Here is a 24575-nt window from a genome sequence, read left to right on the forward strand (position 1 = left end):
TTCATGGTTTATTCCAGAGCACCTATGTATCCAATTTTATTGACTAACACGTCAATCATTATGGATGCAATAACCTATTCCTATCAGGGTGGATGATGAACACAACTCACAGCATTAATACCGTTTTGATGCGTGATGTAACTTACCAAATTTATTTGCACTATTAGAAGCACATACATTAACATATATATATCAGTGTGTTTATGGCCAAAATAAGTCATATTTTAATATTATATCACACAATTCATGCATTTTATGGTTTAGGTGCACTCTAGGAAAGATGTACCGTACTTTAAATACAGCAAATATACATAGTTTGATGTGCAGGGCAGCAACGGACAGTTGGTAACCATAGCCTCACCACTACTGCAATCACTTTCTCTTAGCAGCTATTACACATTTTCTAGACTTTCGCAATGATAAGACTTCCTTATTCACCATATTTTTTTCTTGTACATTAAATACTAGTATTTCAGTGCGGCAATGTATTTTTTGTTGTTGAAACAGATGTGAAATAAGACTGGGCTTACACTGTACCACTGGAATACCTTGTACCATCAAGAATTTCAGAACACACTATCAAAATCAAAAGTATTATTTATTATATGTATGTACAATACATGAATATTTATTGTCATTTTAACAATAAAAACTTTTTTTTCCACAAGAATTTAAAAAATAATTCATTTCAATATAAAATGTCAGCAACTTCCAAATACACAATGTACACAGTTCAAGGTTTGAAATTGAGAAAATGAAAAATTTGTTCAAATATTTACATTATAATTATTAATTATGTTAATTGATTCAAAGCATGTTTACCGGTACACGATTAGCTGAGCTCTGTACCAGTCATGTAAATGTAACAGTAACTAAATTTGTAGGTTTCTTGATAATTATTTAATATATAGCTTAGGACACAACTATGGGTTTCTTGAACATGCATGATGTAGTCATAATAACATCAACAAGCCATTATTTATGCTCTTAATGACTGTAATGTTACAGCTCGACTGCCAAGAGAATTCCCAGCTTTGGGTTGCCCAGCTTTTTTCCTCATATGTTCAGCCATACCAGGAAGACGTGAGAAGTAATTCCTCGCCAGTGTGTGTTTTGAGCGGATTTTGTGACAAAACACACGTCCATAAGACTGTAAAAAATTAAAAATAAATGAATTGGTTAATAATCAAGATGATCAATACACAAACTGCATGTGAGACAGGGTACTGTAAGAGCTGTACTGAGGCCTTCATCCTGCAGTGGATTAGCCATGGCTGATGCTGACATTTATAATTACCAAGAATCTACCCTGTGGCTGTACCCCTGTTCAATGTGCTTACGACGCATGGGAATATTTGGCACAGAACAAAGGATTATGATATTCAAAACATATTCATAGTAGACAGCTAGAATTATGAGTTGTTACATTTACCTCTTCTACTTCCTCCAATTTGACATGTGCAGCAGCTTCGTCTTTAGTTAACAGTATACAATTCCATGGCGACCATTCCTCGCCTCTGTCCCATCGGACCAGTACAAGATCATACAAATCATCCCATGCACTGAGAGCACTCTGAGAGCCCCAGATGTTCTCAACCAAATAACGCAAATCAACCTCCTGTAGAGAAAAACAAAACAAAGATGGTATTGAGTCTGAAATCAATTATTTCAATGCAGGATATGAACTGTATATGAAGACAGTATGCTAATACAGTGTGTGATATAATCATCATTTTTCGTATGAAGACTTATACATTTAACTCCGAAACATTACCAGCTAAAGCTAAACAAGCAGCCTCTCGGCTAAGATAGCTCCGCTGTTTGTAATGCACATTTCAATTATAGAACAGAAGATATCATTAGAAAATGAACAATATGCATAGTATCAATGCAATGGGACTTGCTGTTTTCAACAAAAATTCAAAAATATCATTTTTCACCATAAATGATTGTGGTTTTTAACAAGAAGAAAATATCACTTTTTACCAAAAATGACAAAAATATTCACCAAAATTAGAGAATTAAAGATATCATTACAAAATGAACAAAACTGAGAGAGGTTCACATGTAGTACCTATATATGTAATAATATTAAAGCAATTGGACTTGTCGTTTTTAACAAGAAGTCGAAAATATCACTTTTTACCAAAAATGACAAAAATATTCACCAAAATTGGAGAATTAAAGATATCATTACAAAATGAACAAAACTGAGAGAGGTTCACATGTAGTACCTATATATGTAATAATATTAAAGCAATTGGACTTGTCGTTTTTAACAAGAAGTCGAAAATATCACTTTTTACCAAAAATGACAAAAATATTCACCAAAATTGGAGAATTAAAGATATCATTACAAAATGAACAAAACTGAGAGAGGTTCACATGTAGTACCTATATATGTAATAATATTAAAGCAATTGGACTTGTCGTTTTTAACAAGAAGTCGAAAATATCACTTTTTACCAAAAATGACAAAAATATTCACCAAAATTGGAGAATTAAAGATATCATTACAAAATGAACAAATCAGAGAGAGGTCCACATGTAGTACCTATATATGTAATATCAAAGCAATTGGGCTTGCGGTTTTCAACAAGAAGTCGAAAATATCACTTTTTACCAAAAATGACAAAAATATTCACCAAAATTAGAGAATTGAACATATCATCATGAAATGAACAAATCTGAGAGAGGTCTACCCAAGGTACATATACACCAAGTATCAAAGCATTCAGGCTTGTAGTTTTCAAGAAGAAGTCGAAAAAGTAAAACATTGACATGGACGACGACGGACAATCACTCATATGATAAGCTCCGCTCGACAAAGTCGACAGCGAAGCTAAAAAACACAAAGAAACTATGTAATGCATAATACAAATTTTTCCCTGCTTAATGTAATTCTAATCTAAATAATCCTTTTTTGAGATACTAATATATACACACAAGAAAACAAATCCTAAGGTGTATAAAACAAATCTTTGTCACAGAAACATTTTACTTAAAAATGCTCCATTTTAGGTTGAATATATTAATATCCTAATAAATGATTGTTATTATTCTCATTTGTTAAAACATAAAAAATATGTACAATTTAAATAATGCGTAGACAGAATTATCACATATGTCAACAAGCAGCCTCTCGGCTGAGATAGCTCCGCTGTTAGCAATGCACATTTCAATTATAAGAACAGAAGATATCATTAGACAAGCAGCCTGTCGGCTGAGATAGCTCCGCTGTTAGCAATGCACATGGCAATTAAAGAACAGAAGATATCATTAGAAAATGAACAAATCTGAGAGAGGTCCACATGTAGTACCTATATGTATAATATATCAAAGCAATTGGACTTGCGGTTTTCAACAAGAAGTCGAAAATATCACTTTTTACCAAAAATTACAAAAATATTCATCAAAATTAGAGAATTAAAGATATCATTATGAAATGAACAAATCTGAGAGAGGTCCACATGTAGTACCTATATATGTAATATCAAAGCAATTGGACTTGCGGTTTTCAACAAGAAGTCGAAAATATCACTTTTTACCAAAAATTACAAAAATATTCATCAAAATTAGAGAATTAAAGATATCATTATGAAATGAACAAATCTGAGAGAGATCCACATGTAGTACCTATATATGTAATATCAAAGCAATTGGACTTGCGGTTTTCAACAAGAAGTCGAAAATATCACTTTTTACCAAAAATTACAAAAATATTCACCAAAATTAGAGAATTAAAGATATCATTACAAAATGAACAAATCTGAGAGAGGTCCACATGTAGTACCTATATATGTAATATCAAAGCAATTGGACTTGTGGTTTTCAACAAGAAGTCGAAAATATCACTTTTTACCAAAAATTACAAAAATATTCACCAAAATTAGAGAATTGAAGATATCATTACAAAATGAACAAATCTGAGAGAGGTCCACATGTAGTACTTATATATGTAATATCAAAGCAATTGGACTTGCGGTTTTCAACAAGAAGTCGAAAATATGACTTTTTACCAAAAATGACAAAAATATTCACCAAAATTAGAGAATTAAAGATATCATTACAAAATGAACAAATCTGAGAGAGGTCCACATGTAGTACCTATATATGTAATATCAAAGCAATTGCACTTGCGGTTTTCAACAAGAAGTCGAAAATATCACTTTTTACTAAAAATGACAAAAATATTCACCAAAATTAGAGAATTGAAGATATCATCATGAAATGAACAAATCTGAGAGAGGTCTACCCAAGGTACATATACACCAAGTATCAAAGCATTCAGGCTTGTAGTTTTCAAGAAGAAGTCGAAAAAGTAAAACATTGACACGGACGACGACGGACAATCACTCATATGATAAGCTCCGCTCGACAAAGTCGACAGCGAAGCTAAAAATGAACAATATGCATAGTATCAATGCAATGGGACTTGCTGTTTTCAACAAGAATTCAAAAATATCATTTTTCACCATGAATGATTGTGGTTTTTAACAAGAAGAAAATACCACTTTTTACCAAAAATGACAAAAATATTCACCAAAATTAGAGAATTAAAGATATCATTACAAAATGAATAAATCTGAGAGAGGTCCACATGTAGTACCTATATATGTAATATCAAAGCAATTGGACTTGCGGTTTTTAACAAGAAGTCGAAAATATCACTTTTTACCAAAAATGACAAAAATATTCACCAAAATTAGAGAATTAAAGATATTATTACAAAGTGAACAAATCTGAGAGAGGTACACATGTAGTACATATATATGTAATATCAAAGCAATTGGACTTGCGGTTTTTAACAAGAAGTCGAAAATATCACTTTTTACCAAAAACGACAAAAATATTCACTAAAATTAGAGAAGTGAAGATATCAACATGAAACGAACAAACCTAAGAAAGGTCTACCCAAGGTACATATACACCAAGTATCAAAGCATTCAGGCTTGTAGTTTTCAAGAAGAAGTCGAAAAAGTAAAACATTGACACGGACGACGACGACGGACAATCACTCATATGATAAGCTCCGCTCGACAAAGTCAACAGCGAAGCTAAAAAAGTCATTAAGACACATAAATTGCCTGCTTTACCGGTACTACAATAAAGAATGGTGAAAACAGTTGAGATGCGCAAATCCCAAATATGTACAGAGAACAATATAGACTATGCAACAACAAACCTGCAGGAGGAAAGCAATCCTGGAGTCGTCTCCAAAATTTTCTTCTGACTTGCGTACATTCTTGAGCAAATATCGATAATGAGAATAATCCTGGCGGGTTCGACCATCATTATCTAATTTAGTACACTGTCTACATTTACCAACAACTCTGGCATTCGATGACAAAGAGAAGTCTGTTGACGGCAAGTATTGGTTACAGCTTGAACAGAAATAGATATTTTTACGCAAGGTGGCAGGATCTTGTGGCACCTGTAAAAGCAAACACAAATATCATTCAAATATCACTTTGGCATACAAACTTCAACACAAGTTACAATGACATCATTGACTATTATAGTCAGACTTGAATTTACTGGTAATTTGAGAGTAAGAACGCTTTGATACTACTATTATTATCCTCACGATGAGAACATTTGATAAGGCGACAGACATAAGCATATTTACCTTGAGCAATCTAGCAGCTTCAGCATTGAATGTTGGAGTTTTAATGTATTGCAGAAACAAGGTAGAGATTCTTTTACGAAGCCCTTCCAAATTGGATTCTTTTACACCTCTCATTAGCAAATCTGCTTCTCTATCAATTAACTCAATAATTTCTTGTGTTAGCTTACAGTCATGTTCCTATAGGAAGAATAGACAAATTGGATGAAGACACTTTGGTAATGAAATACGACTACCATAAATTTGTGCTGAATACTACTGCATATACCGTATTTGCAACATATTACAATAAAAGCTGTAAGCTGTCAATAATATACATGTATAGAGAACAATCTGTGAGACTGACAATAGTCGAGAAATAATATGAAGAAATCTGTAATGTTCTCACCTTAACTGTATGTTTAAGTGTCAATAAAACATCTAGCCGTTCATCCTGAGTTAAATATTTCATATTAATACTACTATGAATATCTTTCAGCTCTCTGGCTCTGATCGTGAATGCTGTGTCCATCTCAGTCGTCTTGCCATCATAGGCTTTCCACTTCTTTGGTGACGCACACTGTGGACAAATAAAAGTAGCCATTTTTAAAAACATACCACATTTGACAGAGATTTCTTATAATGGAGCACCATCTTAGAAAATGCTTTTAAATTGCTGTTATCCCTGTACTCATTGTACAGTGAATCCTAGAGTAATATAAGATCTGATACTAGTAGTTGAAAACATACTTTGTCTAAGAATCGCTCTATTCTCTTCTGTTTATTTTCTGTATCTGCCTGGATTTTATGTCGACCAATAGCAGCAATTAGTTGAGTTTCTTGATCTAATAAGTGACATAAGGCAGCTTTCCTTTGAGCACCAGTCATCGTTGAGTTGATTACCTCCAATTCTTCTTGACGCCATTCTAAATACAAACAGACAGCATATTTTCATGAGCTTTACACTGACAAAGTTTATTGTCTAGATTTAGGACAATAATAATTTGTACTCGTCTTTAATAGTTGCTCATTTACATTGGCAGCTTTTTGAAAATTACTATTTTCAACTATTAACTGCTTTGTCAGGACATTAATGTAGTACATGCAAGCCAATATTACACATATATGTACATGTAGCAGCATTTTTACAGCCCACAATAGACGAAAAAATACTACAAACGTAGGTACAAAAAAAAAATGAGAGACTGCAAAGTTACACTTACTTTCTAATGCATGATATAAAAGATCAAAATCTTCTTTTGACTTAGGATTCATCCTCCTCTCAAATTCCTTCTTGATTCTATCTTCTTTTTCTTTAATTTTGCGAATTTCCTCTTCACGTTCCCACTGCAGCCTCTCTGCAAGATCCTTTCTCATAATTTCAACAGTTCGCTTGGCTTTCCACCTCCTGAAGTAGCATTGTAGAAGTATAATCTGTAGGAAGATTTAACCCAAGGATGAATTGGTTTGGTTTGACAGCAGTAGTGATGACACGTTTGACTGTATTAACTTCTAAAATGTAATGTTTCCCCAGGATACAAGCAGTGAGGTACCATGCTGGCCTGACACCACCATATTTCAGAGTGGTTAGTGTGTTTCAATGAGTACTTGTAAAACAATTAATTATTCCCTGTTTTTTTTTTTATTAAGCAGATATTTAACATGTGCAAATTAAAAACCCAGTGAATATTCAAATTTAACAATAGAAAAAAACAGTAAATTTAAAACCAAGCAAATATCAAAGAAACATCAAATTCACTACAATAAAACCCAGTGAATAATTCTCCTTTTGCATGATATGTACATTAATTACCCAGTATTAACATTTCTGCAAATTAACAACAAGTGGTTTAAATTTCTGGGGAAGGCACTGATTATATTGTAGGCTCAGTAAAAGCTCAATTCAGCAACACTAAATCTATTTATCCCGATGTACTGTATTTAGTAAAAAGAGTTAAATAAATTTTTGCTGAAAGCAAAAATAATGCATTCAACATTTCAGTTTGTATTTATTTATTATTTTTTTCGTAGGCTTCATTAGAACTCTCTAGCACTGTAGAACAAATAATACTCAATAAATACTACTCACTTTTTTAACTATCATGGCAAGGTGTTCATCAGCAGTTGTGTATTTCCCAGGTACCACCAAGATATCAGACATATTAGTGACAAAAACTCCAATACCGGTCATCTGTGTTGATGTATCTGTCATTGTCTGTTGTCGCTGTTGGCTTTCTTTCACAGTCTGTGTGTCTCGGCAAAATTTTTCTATCCCATTATCAGGTCGTATTTTAGGCCTTGTTTGTGCAGATGCATGGTGGTACTCTAAAGCTGTAAGTCTATGTCTATAGCCACCAAGGTAGGGTTTTCGTCTTCTAGCCCGTTCTATCTCAACTACAACGTCTTCTACGCTACCATCATCTGTCAACATGAACATACAATGAAAACAAGTAAGCAAAAAAGCGTGCAAATGACAATTGTTAATTCACCACGTGACAGATTGAGGGGAATAGTATGTCTTTTGATGAAAATAAAATTGCAAAATTAGTTGCATCATTGATTTCAAAAACACTTACAATAAAGAAGCGGAAATTGTCACAAAAAATATGCACATTTTATTACAATCCCAAAAGAAGGGGTTGGGTGCTTAGCCGAGCATGGGCAATAATTCAGACGAGTACATATACTTTTCAAAAAAATTTTCTTCTATAAAACATAAATCTTACTATTAGAAAAAAAACATGGTGACATGGTACAACTCTGTCCATCTATGTGCAAAAATCACACAGTATCACAATTTCTAACAATTTGACAAAGACACAGCAAATCAAAAATCAACATGTCTTCTCATTACTTATTTATAGACATGAAGCTGACAGGATGGACCACATTATAACTCCCTGTTACTACAGTAACTACAAATAACTAAAATTAATCATAGAAATAATTCTATCAGACACTGCAGGATGTTCATGCATAAAGTGGAGCCATTATAATATGTATTATTTTACTGACCTTTTTGGACTCTGACAGTGATAACATCTGGCATGACATACTCAGGTTTTGGCCTCAATGGTTTTAGTGGGGTATTGAGTGGATCTGCTGATGTGATTTCTAACTGCACAGTGGCATTTGGGCCAACTCCTAGTTCACCTAGTGTGGTATCATTACCCATAGATTTACCATCATACATCAATACCAATACATCAACTGGCATTTTTAACTCAACAGAGAAGTGTTCTTTCAACTGTTCAACACGTTGTCCAAGACCACAGGCAAGGGTTGTAACTTGTCCACTAGGCATCAGAACAAATTTGACTGAAATAAAAAGAAGATATTTATTTATTTATTTAATTCTCAAACAACCCGACTCCCAGAAGATATTTATTTACAGTAACTTACTGTATATGGCTACAGATTGGAAAATTGGATTTGGAATTTGAACTAAAATTTGAATTCTTAGAACGATCATTAGAGGGGCTCCCTACTCTATCAATGAATACAATAAAGGTGATTAACATACTCTATTTTTATGATAATGTAAATTAGCACAGGTGATGTGTTTTTAAGGAGAACAATTGGGTGACCTAAAAAAAAAGTTCAAGCAGTTCATAATGCAGTTGATTCTGATAGGCTAATACAATATAATTAAAACACCTTGTTTCTAGTTACCAATTTTGGTAGTACAATGTTCTTATTCTAATCCAGTAAGTGATTTTAATAAGCCCTGCTTCAGGAAGAGGGTCATGCACTCAATTATGAGGACTGTAGTGAAGGAAATGATATGTATTGTATGAAAGGGACAGCATTGTATCCTACCTGTAGCTGTAGCATCAACAAGTTCTTTTGGTGGTGGCGAAGCTGCATGGGGGTCAGTTTCATGTTTCTCGTTAGTTTCTTCAGTTTCAGCAGCCACATTTTCAGTTGTTGGCTTTTCATTTTCAGGTAATTTCTCTAAATTGCTACTTTCCTTTGGTTCAACAACCACTTCCATTGGAGGCACAGACTTTTCAGCTTGTTTGTCACCAGCATCGTCCTTTGGTTCTTTGGGTGCATCTTTTTCTTCCTTCTCACCAGCAGGCTGTACCTCATTTTCAGCAGTTCCCCCTTCTTTTGTTTCAATCACACCATCTTTACCTGCTTCTTTGTCTTCCTCACCTTCGTCAGCTGTTTCAGGCTTCTGTGACTCAGTATCTTGTTCATTTTTTTCTTCCACAGGCTTCTCAGTTGTTGCTTCCTCACTTTCTTCCTTTTTCTCTCCTACATCTTTTTCATTTTCTTCTTTCTTAGCATCGTCACCACCATCATCTTTTCCAGCTGCCTCTTCTGTCTCATCTTCACCGACTTTTTCAGCATTATCCTCTTTAGCTTCATTAGTTGTTTCCTCAGCTTTAGTTTCTTCTTTCTCCTCTCCTGTTATCTCTGCTTCATCTTTCTGCTCTTCCATTTTCTCTGTTTCATTTTTCTGCTCTTCTACATTCTCTTTTTCTTCAGTCTGTTCCTCTATATTTTCTTTTTCTCCATCTGTTTCCCTTTTAGCATCGCTGTCATTATTTTCTGGCTCAGCTGGTTTTTCCTCTTCTGTACCTTCTGTCTGTTGTGCCTCAGCTTGTTCATTGTCATTTTGTTCATCCTTACTTACTCCAGCGTTTGCAGGTGTTTCAGCAGACTCCTCGACGATTTCTTCGCCAGGGACCGTAGCTTCTTGTTCTGTAGGCTCCTCTTCCAGGGGCTTTTCTTCGTCCGCCATAACTACTTTTCTATCAAAATAGAAACGTAATGTAAAGGAATCGCTAAATCACACGAGGTAATAAACAATTGAAGACAATTTGCCAGTAAAGTTCACACAAAGTCAATATCTTACAGCAAAGTTCAAGGTTTGCTCGGTTAGTTAGAACTGTTTCGGGGGAATGTTTTTTTTGTAAATAAATGATAGCAAACCAATAAAACCTTGCAGAAAGCAGCAATGACATTGTACGACAGAACCCAAAAATATTACATTATTTCAGCATCGAGTTCCAAATAGTGTTTGTCGTCGGTTAGAATAATGGTCGAGTCCCCAGTTCACTTCGCCATGAAACAACAGCGCCAATCAACATGGCACAACAATCAATCCCGTCGCTGAACGATTGAGAGAACATTGGCCTCAATCGCTGACACAAATTTGACATTTACTGTCTAAAAACACTATCTTGTTACTGTACAGGGTGAAGTATGTTGTATTTACACCTACCTTGAAGACTAATTTTATAAAGTCATCCACAAAAATCGCAAACCGGCAGATTTTAACGTTTTGGCACACATTCGTTCATAGCCACGGAAACACCACTGTTTATGAGCCCGTTCTGTTTGTGTGACGTCAGGTTTCTAAGGCGAGCTTACCAACCCTAGTATATAACAACCACTGTCATTGGTTGATCGTTGAACAGGGACCATAATAGACCAATCATTTACCACGATACATGCAACGATGGAAGTAACAAGCGCCCTCCAAAGGTACTGCCGATTTGTATCTTCGGATACTCTCGGTAGTAATCGCCGATCGCCATAACAACAAATCGCAAAGTGTACGGAGGTTAGTGTGAGCTTTAAAATTCTAAAAGACAGTTTACATAACAGAAAAAATGATTATGTGCGTACAAGTTTGGTAGCACATATATATATTGTACCAAAGTTTAGCTGTCATTAGTTGAAACAAAGTGAGCAGCTGAAGGTAAGCAAACTAAATGTGTTGTTTATGCTGTTTACCTATCATGAAGGCAGCCATTTTGGTCGTAACTTAAGCTCGCTCGAGAAGTAACACTCGGTACTGTACTTTGGAAGAAAACTATACTATTCCTTGTCATTTTGTGCTCCGGTCTCAAAATGAGCTGCCATTTTGTCACTAGTTGGTGCGCAAAACATTTGCTCTGTTCTTTTATATCACTTCAGAATTTAATTTCAATATTGGCCGGAGAGCTAACGTACCTCGGCTGTTGAACAGCTGAACTAACTGTGGATTCGATCGAGTCACTGAGCTGACTGTGAACTTCAGTGACATGTAGCATGTACCGATCATTTTTCAGAGAAGAGTGTATAGTACTCAGTTAAAAGTTTTAAATACAATTGAAATATGTATAATTTATTAAATTAAAATGATAAGTTTGTTTAACTGTGTACATTTTGCTCATACCCTGTCATATACAATCCTGTTTTTTGGGAAACAGATTGAATTTTGCATTTGTAATTTTTTAGTACTTACACATTTATGTAAGGATAAAAATTAAGTTTTTAATTCCAAAATATTTTACACATACAGTACATTTATATACAATGCTACATTTTATTTAATTACTAGTAAGAAATCAAGTATTTTATTAACTTTTTTCAGATGGCGTCTTCAAGCTCACCACTGAACCGTTCTCGGAATGGACCACTGACAAGAGACAGTTTGGGACGAAGTAGTCCAACCACAAATGGCATTCATTTGCCACCGATCACATCAGGGTCCACTTCTGCTAACTCATCAAATGTTTTCGTCCCAAGTAAATTAATGACCTACAGGCGAGCCAACGAGATGCAAATGCTACTCACTGGTATAATGAATGAAAAAGCTTCAAAAAGTTATGAAGATACTGTTGATTATAACCAGAGGCAACCAAAGAAGCCTCCTGCCCCGGAGTACCCAAAAGCTGTAAGTTTTCATGCATTGCTTGTTGCTTTTGAACAGCCTTTAAATTATATTTTATAAACTTTTTGGGTTAGAAGTTTTTTTGGAGCCTTTGACGTGTCAAGTAATATGTGTAGCTGTGTACAGTAACAAATGTTAAAGCTTCGCAAAATATCTGTATCACAAATTCCTTGTCAATAGCTAAATATCACCGGACAGTTCGGTGGATTTGTTGGTAATTGAGTTTTCAGCATCCTAGGGCATCAGCATCATAAAGTCACCAAATCACATGCAAGATTTTCTGTTTGACGATTGAAAATGGTCTATACATGTATTACAAAATCAATACTTGATGTAAAGCTGTTTTTCCCGTAAGGTTTATCTTAGTCTATGCCAGACTCGTTTTTTTCCTGTATTCCAATTAGATCCTTCCATTTTGATTTTTTATTCACCCTACTGCTTTGTTTGAGCAAAGTTTGAACATAAACATTGTGTACTTGTAGGTTGATTGTGTGTAGCGTGCACCTAAGGCAGAATTTGAACAGCAACCATTACCAAATTCATTCTTAGTGAAGACTATAAAAAACTCTAGGTTTTGATCAGTAAAATGCAAACATTGTAACTTTTATTTCTGATTTTTGGCCAAGTTGCACATAAGTGAAAAGACTTCTAAATAAGTCTTGTCGACAATACAATTTTAATATCAAAACATTTTTATAGTGTGGAATTATTAATTTTCACAAATATTTTATTTGACAATTTTAGATGTACTGGTAATGCAACTTTTTCAAGTTTTTAAATATTCACTTATGCTCAAAAAAAATATATAGCATCTAAAGAATGTATTGCAGCTCTTTTATGCTGACTAAATATCTGTAACTCTCAAGTACACAAATTAACATGAACCCAGCCATCAAGCTATTATGAACAGAGCCTAAACTCTTGCATACAAAGTGGCAAAAAAAGAAAATTTAATTGAAGGTCTAATCCATTGTTGCTTGTTCACAAGATTAGTATATTTGTAACTTACCAGGGTTTTAACTTAACATTTATATAAATTCATAGCTAGTATTGCATTCACAATACATACAATTTTTGTTTCGTATGTGTGATTTATTTGTTCTCACTAAATCATTTTTATTTTTATTTTACCTTTAATTTCTAACACTGTGACTGTTAACCCGACTACCTATTAACTACAATATTAATAAAGATGATGAGCAAAGACAGACGAATCAGAGTGAGTAGTATTTTCACTTTTCGTTTTTAAAGTTGTTGTTCATGTAATGTATAACTGTTCATGATTTTTATGTTTATTTGTGCACTTTTGTTTCACTGTATTTGCTTGTAAACTAAGAGGAGCCCTTGTAACTGAGATGTTTACTAGTATTATTCAACTACTAGGCCTGGAAATTGCCTCAGAGATGCTCCATCAATATGCAAATGACTAAACTTGCATCATAGCCTCAAATCATAACATTGCTGTATTTGAAAAGTATCTCCAAAAAAAAAATGAGCATAGACACACCTCTGAAAATATATGTTCTACGAATAGAGCATAGTAAAGGATATAATATCTCAAATTAAACAAAACTATTTGATAATGATCAGTCCAAAAATTAAATTTTTAATTTGGGTATTTGAAATGCAATACTCAAGTCATGTTGATTAATTTTATCTACTACCATAGATGAATTACATGTTCATGAAACAATGTGTGGAAAGTGGACCAGTGGTGGAAATGGAACAACATTGGTTTGAATCAATAATGACTATGGTGCCAGACAAATTGAAACATTCTGCAGCTGTGAAAGATTACATAGAGGAACTGTTTGACGAGATACGAGAGGATTATGAAATTAGCATGAGGAAATCCATGGGTGAGTTATAAAACAGAATAAAAAATAATATGTATGGTAATAAATTATATAATGTTAAAACCATTAATTTTCACTCATTATTTGGATATACATGTATTGTTGATACAATGTATTAACTTTTAAATTCAAGAATTTTTCAGCGAATCTGTGAGTTCTGTTGTAATCATGTGTTCTATTGTTTTTTTTACCTATCTGGGAAGTTATTTTTATTTTGATGTTTGTGCATGATGTTGTGTATACCCCTTTGTACATTTTTATAATATTGGCGAAAGTACAAAATTAAATTTCAGCAAATTAACTCTTTCTCAGCTAATACCCCTATTTCCCCAAGATGAAAAAGTTATGCTTTCTGAGCTTGTGACAATGCAAGATCATCTCTTTAATATACAGTAACAATGTTTAACTTACCAGTTGAACAAATTGTGTTTTTTTAATTAGTATTTAATTGTAGAATGAGTAATTACATATAGATGTAAAGTGTGTGACAAATCCTAACACATAAATTAGTTTTGTCAATTTTTTTTTATTAATTAGCTTGCCTTGTCTCTATGTAAACATTCTTGTTTTTGTAAGCTATCCTCACACACACTCGTACAGTTAAAACGACATTGTCGCTTCTGCTTTGTAGTTCAACATGTCTTATTGAAACCTGAGGTGAGAGGTTTAGAAGATGATACTTTTGGATCACTACCAGAAGAACCAAGGTAAAGTACCAGTACGATTGTGCGATATTGTGTTACATGATACATGAGATGGTGTCATTATTCTACGCTCATTTGTCAAACGCAAATATATATCAAATAACAGTTACAGTTTTCACTATTTAATGCTCTTATTTCCTAACAATGATGAATTAGAAGTAACTTTTTATGCCTAAACTTAGTTTGCATGATTTATTCTCTGGTATTGAATTAATTTGTATACTCATTACTTTTTTTCCAATATCTTGTTATTTTTCTCTGGGTGAGTTTAAATTTGATGAATTTCATTTTTTCATTGTGTGGTTTGCCGTTTTGCAATTTTAACACACTGACAGCTAGATACAGAAATCTATGGTTTCAGCCCCTGTGGCAGTCACCTATAATTACCTTCCCGAGGTGGTAGATGCAATTAATTTGATTATCAGCATTTGCTTCCTGCATGTGATTTTATCCCTGAATTTTCAACCCCAAGTTATTGTCATCTCACACACATTAAGTTGGTTATGGTGATTAGAAAGCTGCTTTGCTATACTAATGGTATATACATGTAGGTCCAAGGCAATAACTAACTACATGTACCTTCAATGTGATGATGCAAACATTTTAACTTGACTCATCCTGAAATGTGTAAAATTACACATGATACTTACCTTTTTAGCAGATTTTCAGATTTAAAATAAAGATATTGACTAACAACATGTATATGTTGTACTAAATATGTACTAAAAATATTGATTAATATCTACTGCACCAGTATATTTGATTGTCCTGTATGTTTTTTTGTGTGAGGTGTGGTTTTGGTTGTGTTCCTATGAAACAATGTTCTTACTAAACATAAAACCTTGCTAATATACTGACTGGAATTTGTTGTTTTCTATTTAAATATTACATATACCTCATGTCACTATAGGATATACGTGTAGGTGTAGGTGTGAAAAAAGAAAAAAAATGGATGGATTGTGTCAATGGGCTACATTTGTAGGCATATCATATTATATTATCTGTTCTCTTGTTGAGTTGCAATTCGTTCTCATCTTTCAGTGGTTTGGATTATTCAAGTCCATGGAGAGAAAGCTTCATCGAAAACAAAGCAGAAATTGAAAACTCCTTACATGTAACACATTCCTCCATGCAAACTGTCTTGAAGATGTGTCAATCGAGTCTTGGCATCCTGCCACTTGTCGATTTATCAGGAGTACGAGCCCAAGGGCCAATAGAAATTGAACATTTGAAGAATAATGTTGTATTAGATCTAGAGAAAACAGAAGAAAAACTTATGCATAGGTAAGTGTCTGTAATGGTCTTATTTTCTGTATCTTTGAACAAGCAAGTTCATTATCTTGTGGATTTGTTGTCATACTACCATAGGCACAAATTAATAGTTTTGTTATCTTATTTTCAGTTGGTGGCCTGAAGTACTGAATATATTTATGGACAGGAAGAAACTTCCTGAACTCCGAGGAGAGAAGCTGGAATCGTTTTACAACTGTGTACAGACATTAATATCTAATCAGGTAAAACTTGAACTAAAATGTGAACCAGCCATGGTTTTTTTCTTTGATTGACGTATCTTTGATTCCCATTGTCTCCTTTTATTCTGTGTGATAGAATCTGAGGTTAACTTAAATTCACACTTTTTTTTTAATGTAAGCTTCTGATTACTCTTTGCTGCCTTTCTATACATATACCTCCAAGTAAAGTGGTACTGTGATTACAGTGTATATGCATGGAATGGTGGTATAATATTGTCAGTTGTCTGCCTCAATGCATTACTCTTTTATTCCCCCAGTATGCCGGCGACACACTAACCCCCACTGCATGTGTTCTCCCTTTTTGTTTCTTTCAGATTAAAGACATGATTGTACGTACTGTTGAAGCATGGGTAGAGCTCTTTGATCTTGAACATAGACAGAACCTGCCTATATTCAAGATGGAATTGACATTTGACAACGATAAAATGGAGTTCTATCCATACTATTCAGACTTAGAAGAATGTCTGTTGTTCGTTGTAACTCAGATTACAAAAACCATGCAGGTAGTCCCAACAATACAGTCTTGGCTCTCGGGTACCAATGAGTTGTCTTCCATAGATGCTAGTACCGCGACTCATGTACTTACGTGGGCCAACACTAAACTCATTGAGGCCTGCAAGATCAACTTTGAAGGACCTCAAGCTCATTTACAGTCATACAGTAAGTGTGAGAATCTGTTTTTTACACTGTCAGATATCTACTTTTGAATATTGATTTGATGCTCAGAGGTAGATCATGGACAGTTAGAATAGCGTAGATTAGAATAGAATCAGACTTTATTCAATAATTGGTATATGGTGGATCAGTAGATCAGAAAATGATAGAATTATTACACACTGTTGAGTATTGTATTTGAATTAAAGATGAATAGAATAACTAACAAAAAAGAGTATGTTATTCTCAATTGAGCCTTCCCGAGTGGCAGGTTTTCAAGTTCAATACAACACCTGAGGTGAGGTGACTTTTATTTGATTTCCCTATCCAAGGGAACCAGCACATGGTAATCAGTAAACCGCACCAAATTCTTAGTTACATTTAATTAAAAATAGTTAATAAATATTATAAAATTAAATCAGTTTTAAATTGTTATCAATATATTATTATATCCACACATGTTATAAAGATGTAAATCTCACAGGCACATACATATTGATATCTACAGATTACTGCGCCATAATATTATAGAATTAGCATGCGCAGATGTGATTGTACATTCTGTACTTTGTTTTTTGATGCTTTTTAACACGTGTTAATTTTCACTTCCTTCCCATCCAGTGGATAAATATGAGTTCTTGTGCAATGGAGAAGCTATGGATAGAGTGAACAAGTTTTTGGAAGAAGAGCATACTTTTGGGGACTATTGCGAGGTACAGTACTAATTCTTTCTCTTTGTTTGGTCAGAGATCAAAATATTTATCTCTATGGCTGTATAATCCATTACGAATTTATCAGTTCAATACTTGAAGACTTCCAGATTTGAAGATTTATTTTGTACACTTGTTTTAATCCTTGTAGTTTGTGGAAGAATTCCGTGACCGTGCCAAAGAAATCCTTGGGCTTGACTCTATTGCTCATTTTGATATGGTGAGACTGGACTGCGAGGACCTGAAAAGGGGCTTGGCTGAGAAGTCACGTAGTTATGCCAACATATTATTACAGAGGCTCTCTTCAGACCACATGGATGAAAACAAAGCGTAAGTTGCAGTTGTTAATTGATTATTTATAAAAATTGGTTATTGCCCATCAATATTTTAAGTATGCAACCCAAAAAAAAGCAATTGTCTAACGGTTAGAATAGAATTATTCTTGCTATAAACTGAAGAGAGTTTATTTTTCCCCTTTTCAGTATCTGCCAGGAGTTTGAAACCATCAAAGCTCGCGCCTTGAAACATCCAGAAAACTCTGAGGAACTCGTGGACATGGTTTCTTACATTGAGAAAGCCAGAGTCGATGGCATTAGGGGACTGAATGAAAGAATCCAAGAACAACAGAAAATATTGAGTTTTTTGCTGGATTATTACTTTTTCCCACAAGAACACATTGACCTGAATTGTGTTGTCCTCACGTGGCCTAAGAATATTCGACCTGTGTTTGATGAAAATGATGAGGTAAGTCGTCATGTTAACTATTTTGAAATATTTCAAATGAATAAAAATCTTAGCGTTTATTAAAGTTTCTTTGAATAATTATTAACCCCTTGATGTTCATTTGATCCACAATTAACAAAGAGATTATTATAGAAAAAATACCTAATACATTTTTTGAGCTCTTGAAGCTCTCTTGCCACATTATTCACTACCTGCCTATCAGTACATGTATGTACATATTTGTATTTTGTTTAACATCTACTGATATATATGTTGGATTTCAGTTAGTAGAAGATGCTAAGAAGAAGGGTGAAAGAGAATTGCTGGAGAAGAGGGAGAAAGTGATGTTGGAATTGGATAAATTGAAGAGACGTGTGGAGGAGTTTGCAGAGTATGGCGAGATGGACATGATGGTGCAATACGTCAACGATGTGCGGGCTGTACAGAAGCGTCTAACTGAATGCCAAGAAAGCATTGGTTTTATTCACAAGGTGCTTACATCAGTTCAATCTATTTATGTTTGAAAGTACATGTATGTACTTGAATACAAACTGTGGTAGAATTATCAGATCTTGTGTTGCTGAAAGTAGTTTTATCGGTTGGTTTTGTAGGAAGAAGCTCTCTACAAGTGGGATCCAACAATATATCCAGAAGTTGAAGAAATTACGCATGGTATTGAACCATATCAGAAACTATTTACACTGGTTGTCAAATGGCAAAGAGCAGAGAAAAAGTAAGTGTTATTAGACTTCCTGCATTGAGAACATATTTGGCAGAGTTATCTTCAGTGTTTGGAATAGTTTCTCGCTTTCCCATGCAGTACTTGTACTCAGTGCCTCCTTGATACAGTCAGCACAATGAGTGAAGTCGTATACATTAATAGAAACTTGCTTTCTAGAGGTTGTTGTCAAATCCAATACATAGTTTCTCAGGATGTTGACAACAATACTATTTGTCAGAGGGCTCTCAATTTGTGAACATTTAGAGAGATGCTAAGTTTGTAATGCTCTGATTTCAGGTCTATGGATGGTGCGTTCCTTGAATTAAATTCAGAAGCTATTGAAACTGAAGTTGATGAGTTCTGGCGAGAGATCTACAAAATCACCAAGTCATTTGTTAGCCAGAAAAAGAAAGAAGAAGCCGAAAAGGCCAAAAATGCACCTGTCAAACGCAGACGTCCAGGGGAAGAAGATGAGAAAAAAGATGATGAACCTGGAATGGCTGCCATCAAAGTTTGTGAGACAGTTCAAGAGCAAATTAAAGAATTCAAGGTAACTATTGGACATATTTTGGTAGCTTGCATTCAGTGATGAGTTTCTATTTTCATCACTACACGTCCATAACACATTGCAGTGTGCGGTGTACGGATGGCCGAGTTCTATTGTTTTTGCTGTCAGATGTATAAAATATATGATTTCATTTGTGAACTTTGTTTTAAATTGCAGGACTACATACCAGTCATTTCAACGCTCTGCAACCCTGGTCTGAGACAAAGACATTGGGATAAAATATCAGACATTGCAGGTTTCGATATGACCCCTGATTCTGGTAGCACTTTGAGGAAGGTACTCAAGAACAATTTGGATCCCTTCATGGAAGAATTTGAAAATATAAGTGCTGGGGCCAGCAAGGTATGTCAGAATCTCAGATACTTGTGTGTACGTTACTGTGGTTGCTGTTATGTACTATAACTGTAGCTGCATGCCTTGGTAACCTCACATAGTTGTACTATACTTTTTCTCGCTGAAAATGTAGATGACCAAATGATAATTGCTTTAATTCATCCTAAAACTTTGTGTATTCAACTCAACTCAACTATTGAACTTCATGTTCTTTTTATGTTTTTTTCACTGTTTTTAGGAATATTCACTGGAGAAAGCATCTCAGAAAATGGTGGATGAATGGGAGGATATTGAGTTCAACCTGACTGCGTATCGTGATACAGGTGTGAAGATTCTGGCTTCGGTTGATGATATCCAAACAACGCTAGATGATCAAATTGTCAAGACACAGACAATGAGAGGATCTCCGTTTATAAAACCATTTGAGAAAGAGATCAAGGTATAAATTAATTGGATTTACCTTGCTACATTATAAAGGCTAATGTTAATGTTGTTTGGTTTGTAAATGAAATCTATGTTAGCTACTTCAATGTAGAATTTTTAGAGGATACAAAGATCTAATTATAATTTAATAGGTGTATTGGTCTTGAACCAGGTTTACTCATAACAACTTAAACCATACTTAGATTCATATAAAACATTTCCCACCATACCAATTCAGTAGGTAACAGTAGTATGCTCACTTTTGATAGTGGTGGTACATTGTGTGTTTAAAAACGTGTATACTGACTTTGAGTATGCTTTCAGGAATGGGAAGAGAAGTTAATTCATGTTCAAGAGACCATAGATGAGTGGCTGAAAGTCCAAGCTCAATGGCTTTATCTGGAGCCTATATTCAGTTCTGAAGACATCATGCAACAGATGCCAGAGGAAGGACGATTATTTCAGACTGTTGACAGAAATTGGAAAGATGTCATGAAGCACACTGGTAAAGATCCCAAGGTGAGCGTTTGAAAATTTGAATAATCCAATCTTGCAGTAAGTTGATTAAAGTTGTTGCTGGATTACCATGTTCCACTGTATATCAGCTGTAACGGTTTTTATTTTTGACAGGTGATGGCTGCCACATCATTGAGTGGTCTTTTGGAAAAATTGATTGACAGTAATGGGTTACTGGATAGAATTATGAAAGGACTGAATGCCTACTTGGAGAAGAAACGTTTGTTCTTCCCAAGGTTTGTTCACTAATCTCATTTTGATTACATAGTTTATCCCATATTTCTGTAGGATTTTTGTATGTTTTATTGTTGTGGTTGTATGAAAGCTGGGACTGACGCTTTTTTTCTGCTTATGATAGGTTCTTTTTCTTGTCCAATGATGAAATGTTGGAGATCTTGTCAGAGACTAAAGACCCACTTCGTGTACAGCCACACTTGAAAAAGTGTTTTGAAGGTATTGCTAAACTAGATTTCACACCAACCTTTGATATTCTTGGGATGTACAGCAGTGAGGGAGAGCGAGTCAAGTTCAGTCAGACCATTTCTACATCTGAGGCACGTGGGGCTGTTGAAAAGTGGCTTTTGCAGGTGGAAGAAGTTATGTTAATGAGTGTGAGGGACGTTGTAGAAGCAGCTTACGAAGCCTATGCTATTGAAGCCCGAGAAGATTGGGTGCAGGAATGGCCTGGCCAGGTGGTGTTGTGTGTTTCCCAGATGTATTGGACCTTGGAAGTTCATGAAGCAATACGTGACAACCAAGGGGGACTAAAAGAGTATTGGAATAAGCTGCAAGAACAGCTCGGTGATGTTGTAAAACTTGTTCGTGGTAAACTCTCAAGACAAACACGTACAACTTTAGGAGCATTGGTCACAATTGATGTGCATGCCAGAGATGTTGTTCTCGAAATGGTTGAGAAAGGTAAGCTTCACCTTAACAGATTTGTTATTTATCTTAGCTCAGTGACCGATCATCAAGCTCTGCTTTGAATTGACATTCTGTGGTAGTGCTAAATGTCGTTTTTAACAAACTGAACATTTTCAATAAATTTTTGTTTTGAAATATGACAGGTGTAAGTTCAGAGAATGACTTCAACTGGTTGGCTCAGCTTCGCTACTATTGGGAGAATAAGCAAGCTATGGTGAGAATAACCAATGCCACTGTTAGATATGCATATGAATACCTTGGAAATTCTGGAAGGTAAGGCACTTATATTATTCATTAATTATGTTATTCATTAATTAATGTTATTGTCATTAAACCCCCAAGCCTCACCCACTTAACCTCACACTCCCACATTGTGTAGTTGTTCCACATCAGACATTTGTAAAATGTAAATTTGTTTCCTATTCTCAGACTTGTAATTACACCTCTTACTGATCGTTGTTACCGCACACTAGTTGGTGCTTTATATCTCAATCTTGGAGGTGCGCCAGAAGGTCCAGCCGGAACTGGCAAGACTGAGACCACCAAGGATTTAGCCAAAGCTCTGGCTGTGCAGTGTGTGGTGTTTAACTGCTCTGATGGCTTGGACTACCTGGCTATGGGGAAATTCTTCAAGGGATTGGCCTCAGCTGGAGCCTGGGCTTGTTTTGATGAATTCAATAGAATTGAGTTGGAAGTATTGTCAGTGGTTGCACAGCAGGTAAATATCCTATTTATTTGAAGGCGTCAACCTGAAATACCAGAATGTTTTAATAGTATTTTAGTCATCAATAATGTAGTAACTAAATATTAATTTTGTTTTCTGATCAGATTTTGTGCATCCAGAGAGCTGTTGGGGAGGGAAATGATACTTTTGTGTTTGAAGGAACCGAGTTGAATTTGAAACCAGGATGCTTTGTTGCTATCACTATGAATCCCGGCTATGCTGGACGTTCAGAACTGCCTGACAATTTAAAAGTAAGTGAACTTCATGATTTTAAATATACCGGTAATATGATGAAGATAATGTAATTTGGTAACAGACTTGGAGAATAACCTTTATCTCAGAAGAAAGTCATTCCCTATTTAAATTGTAAAAATTACTTATGACTGTATTTGTTCTTATCCTAGGTGTTGTTCCGAACTGTCGCTATGATGGTGCCTGACTACGCCATGATTGGTGAAATATCTCTGTATTCTTATGGTTTTATTGATGCTCGTAATCTAGCAGTAAAGATTGTAATGACATATCGTCTATGTTCAGAACAGTTGTCATCTCAGTTTCATTATGATTATGGTATGAGAGCTGTGAAAGCTGTACTCGTTGCAGCTGGTAATCTCAAACTAAAATTCCCAGATGAAAATGAAGATATCCTTGTGAGTATTATTTAACCCTTTGAGTGTCAGATATTTGTTCCTGTCCAAAATTTAGTGCATGTGATTGGGTTTGGTTGGCCACATTCTAACTTGAGTAGGATTTCAGCGGAACTTGAACTTGAACAATCACGAATCAATTGATATGATAAACTGCATTTATTTGCGAACGAAATTCTTCAGCGAACTGATAAATGCATAAACTTGTAGAACTGACCCTCAGTTGAGCACGAACAAAAACTGGAACACAACTACCGTTTAACTTTTAAAAGGAAAATAGAACATTACAGCATTTACCACACATACAGAGATTAACCAATCAGTGACTGCGTACTGAACCAATAATGGAATGTCAGTATGCACCTATGGCTTATTATGGTTTCAAATATTTTCACATTTTGTAAAATTTTAACTAAATTTCATCATCATTTTGTACAATTACAGACAAGTCTGATATTGAATTTTTCTATGTTGAAATTTGAAAAAAAGTTCAATGTACTAATAAATGTTAGGCTTAGACTACCATATGTAAAATTCTATATTTTGTCAGGTTGCTATAAAATTTACAATTTATACAAATAGCGTTCAACCAGTATACATCTCGTGCACACTGACTAAGTTTTCCTCATCTAATGTAATTTTCTCATCATTTCAGTTACTTCGGTCCATCATTGATGTAAATCGTCCCAAGTTCTTATCGCATGATATCCCATTATTTGAGGGTATTGTGTCAGACTTGTTCCCGGGTGTGACCTTACCCGAAGCTGACTATGTTGTATTTTTGGATGCTGTGGAAGAAGTATGTAAGAAGCGAAATCTGCAAACAGTCAGTATGTTCACCGAGAAGTTGATTCAAACGTATGAAATGATGATTGTCAGGCATGGGTAAGTTGAGCAGTCTTTGCATTTTGCTTTTTATTTTTTCGTATTGAAAGTGTCATCATTACATTAATACAACACAGTTGTTTATGTTTAGAATTTAACAATATGATTTCAGAAACTCTAATTTTCATTCTGTTTGTTTTTGTACAAGATTTATGTTGGTTGGTGAACCATTTTCTGGCAAAACTATGGTACTTCATGTGCTAGCAGATGTCCTAACACTACTTAACGAAAAAGGATTAAACGATGAAGAGAAAGTTATATTTCGTACTGTAAACCCCAAAGCCGTAACAATGGGACAGTTATTTGGTCAGTTTGATCCAGTTTCCCACGAAGTAAGTATTCGTAATGGTGATAAGTTTGTCTTAGCTGAAGAGTGAACT

General features: G+C 34.7%; 2 protein-coding genes across 4 annotated transcripts in view; one reads left to right on the forward strand and one right to left on the reverse strand.

Annotated features, from left to right (window-relative positions):
• Positions 1 to 579: 579 nt before the first annotated feature.
• Positions 580 to 10974, reverse strand: LOC100375473 (IQ motif and ubiquitin-like domain-containing protein). The gene is made up of 11 exons (XM_002734596.4): positions 10839 to 10974; positions 9425 to 10365; positions 8621 to 8923; positions 7695 to 8026; positions 6829 to 7039; positions 6356 to 6531; positions 6015 to 6185; positions 5630 to 5806; positions 5186 to 5434; positions 1433 to 1618; positions 580 to 1150 (listed from the first exon to the last, which is right to left on the reverse strand). Exons 2-11 carry the CDS (start codon positions 10353 to 10355, stop codon positions 980 to 982), a joined length of 2907 nt encoding a protein of 968 aa, XP_002734642.3. The 5' UTR covers positions 10356 to 10365; positions 10839 to 10974; the 3' UTR covers positions 580 to 979.
• A 164-nt stretch (positions 10975 to 11138) lies between these two features.
• Positions 11139 to 24575, forward strand: part of LOC100378909 (dynein axonemal heavy chain 12) — a 31327-nt gene continuing 17890 nt past the window's right edge. For 2 of the 3 annotated variants that reach the window (XM_085496925.1, XM_085496927.1), the window contains exons 1-25: positions 11139 to 11180; positions 11976 to 12278; positions 13468 to 13494; positions 13945 to 14134; positions 14763 to 14838; positions 15877 to 16119; positions 16238 to 16349; positions 16682 to 17027; positions 17643 to 17734; positions 17883 to 18061; positions 18214 to 18475; positions 18739 to 18945; positions 19066 to 19187; positions 19473 to 19725; positions 19900 to 20085; positions 20315 to 20515; positions 20824 to 21018; positions 21130 to 21251; positions 21374 to 21933; positions 22083 to 22212; positions 22369 to 22657; positions 22768 to 22914; positions 23068 to 23313; positions 23966 to 24195; positions 24344 to 24527. In XM_085496925.1, coding sequence (XP_085353051.1) covers positions 11976 to 12278; positions 13468 to 13494; positions 13945 to 14134; positions 14763 to 14838; positions 15877 to 16119; positions 16238 to 16349; positions 16682 to 17027; positions 17643 to 17734; positions 17883 to 18061; positions 18214 to 18475; positions 18739 to 18945; positions 19066 to 19187; positions 19473 to 19725; positions 19900 to 20085; positions 20315 to 20515; positions 20824 to 21018; positions 21130 to 21251; positions 21374 to 21933; positions 22083 to 22212; positions 22369 to 22657; positions 22768 to 22914; positions 23068 to 23313; positions 23966 to 24195; positions 24344 to 24527 — 4902 coding nt within the window. In that variant the 5' untranslated portion in view covers positions 11139 to 11180. The remainder of the gene's footprint in view (positions 11181 to 11975; positions 12279 to 13467; positions 13495 to 13944; positions 14135 to 14762; positions 14839 to 15876; positions 16120 to 16237; positions 16350 to 16681; positions 17028 to 17642; positions 17735 to 17882; positions 18062 to 18213; positions 18476 to 18738; positions 18946 to 19065; positions 19188 to 19472; positions 19726 to 19899; positions 20086 to 20314; positions 20516 to 20823; positions 21019 to 21129; positions 21252 to 21373; positions 21934 to 22082; positions 22213 to 22368; positions 22658 to 22767; positions 22915 to 23067; positions 23314 to 23965; positions 24196 to 24343; positions 24528 to 24575) is intronic. The other variant, XM_085496926.1, reaches the window with a different exon arrangement.

This window comes from Saccoglossus kowalevskii, chromosome 3 (assembly GCF_978046115.1).
Source record: "Saccoglossus kowalevskii chromosome 3, keSacKowa6.1, whole genome shotgun sequence".
Taxonomy (NCBI): Eukaryota; Metazoa; Hemichordata; class Enteropneusta; family Harrimaniidae; genus Saccoglossus; species Saccoglossus kowalevskii.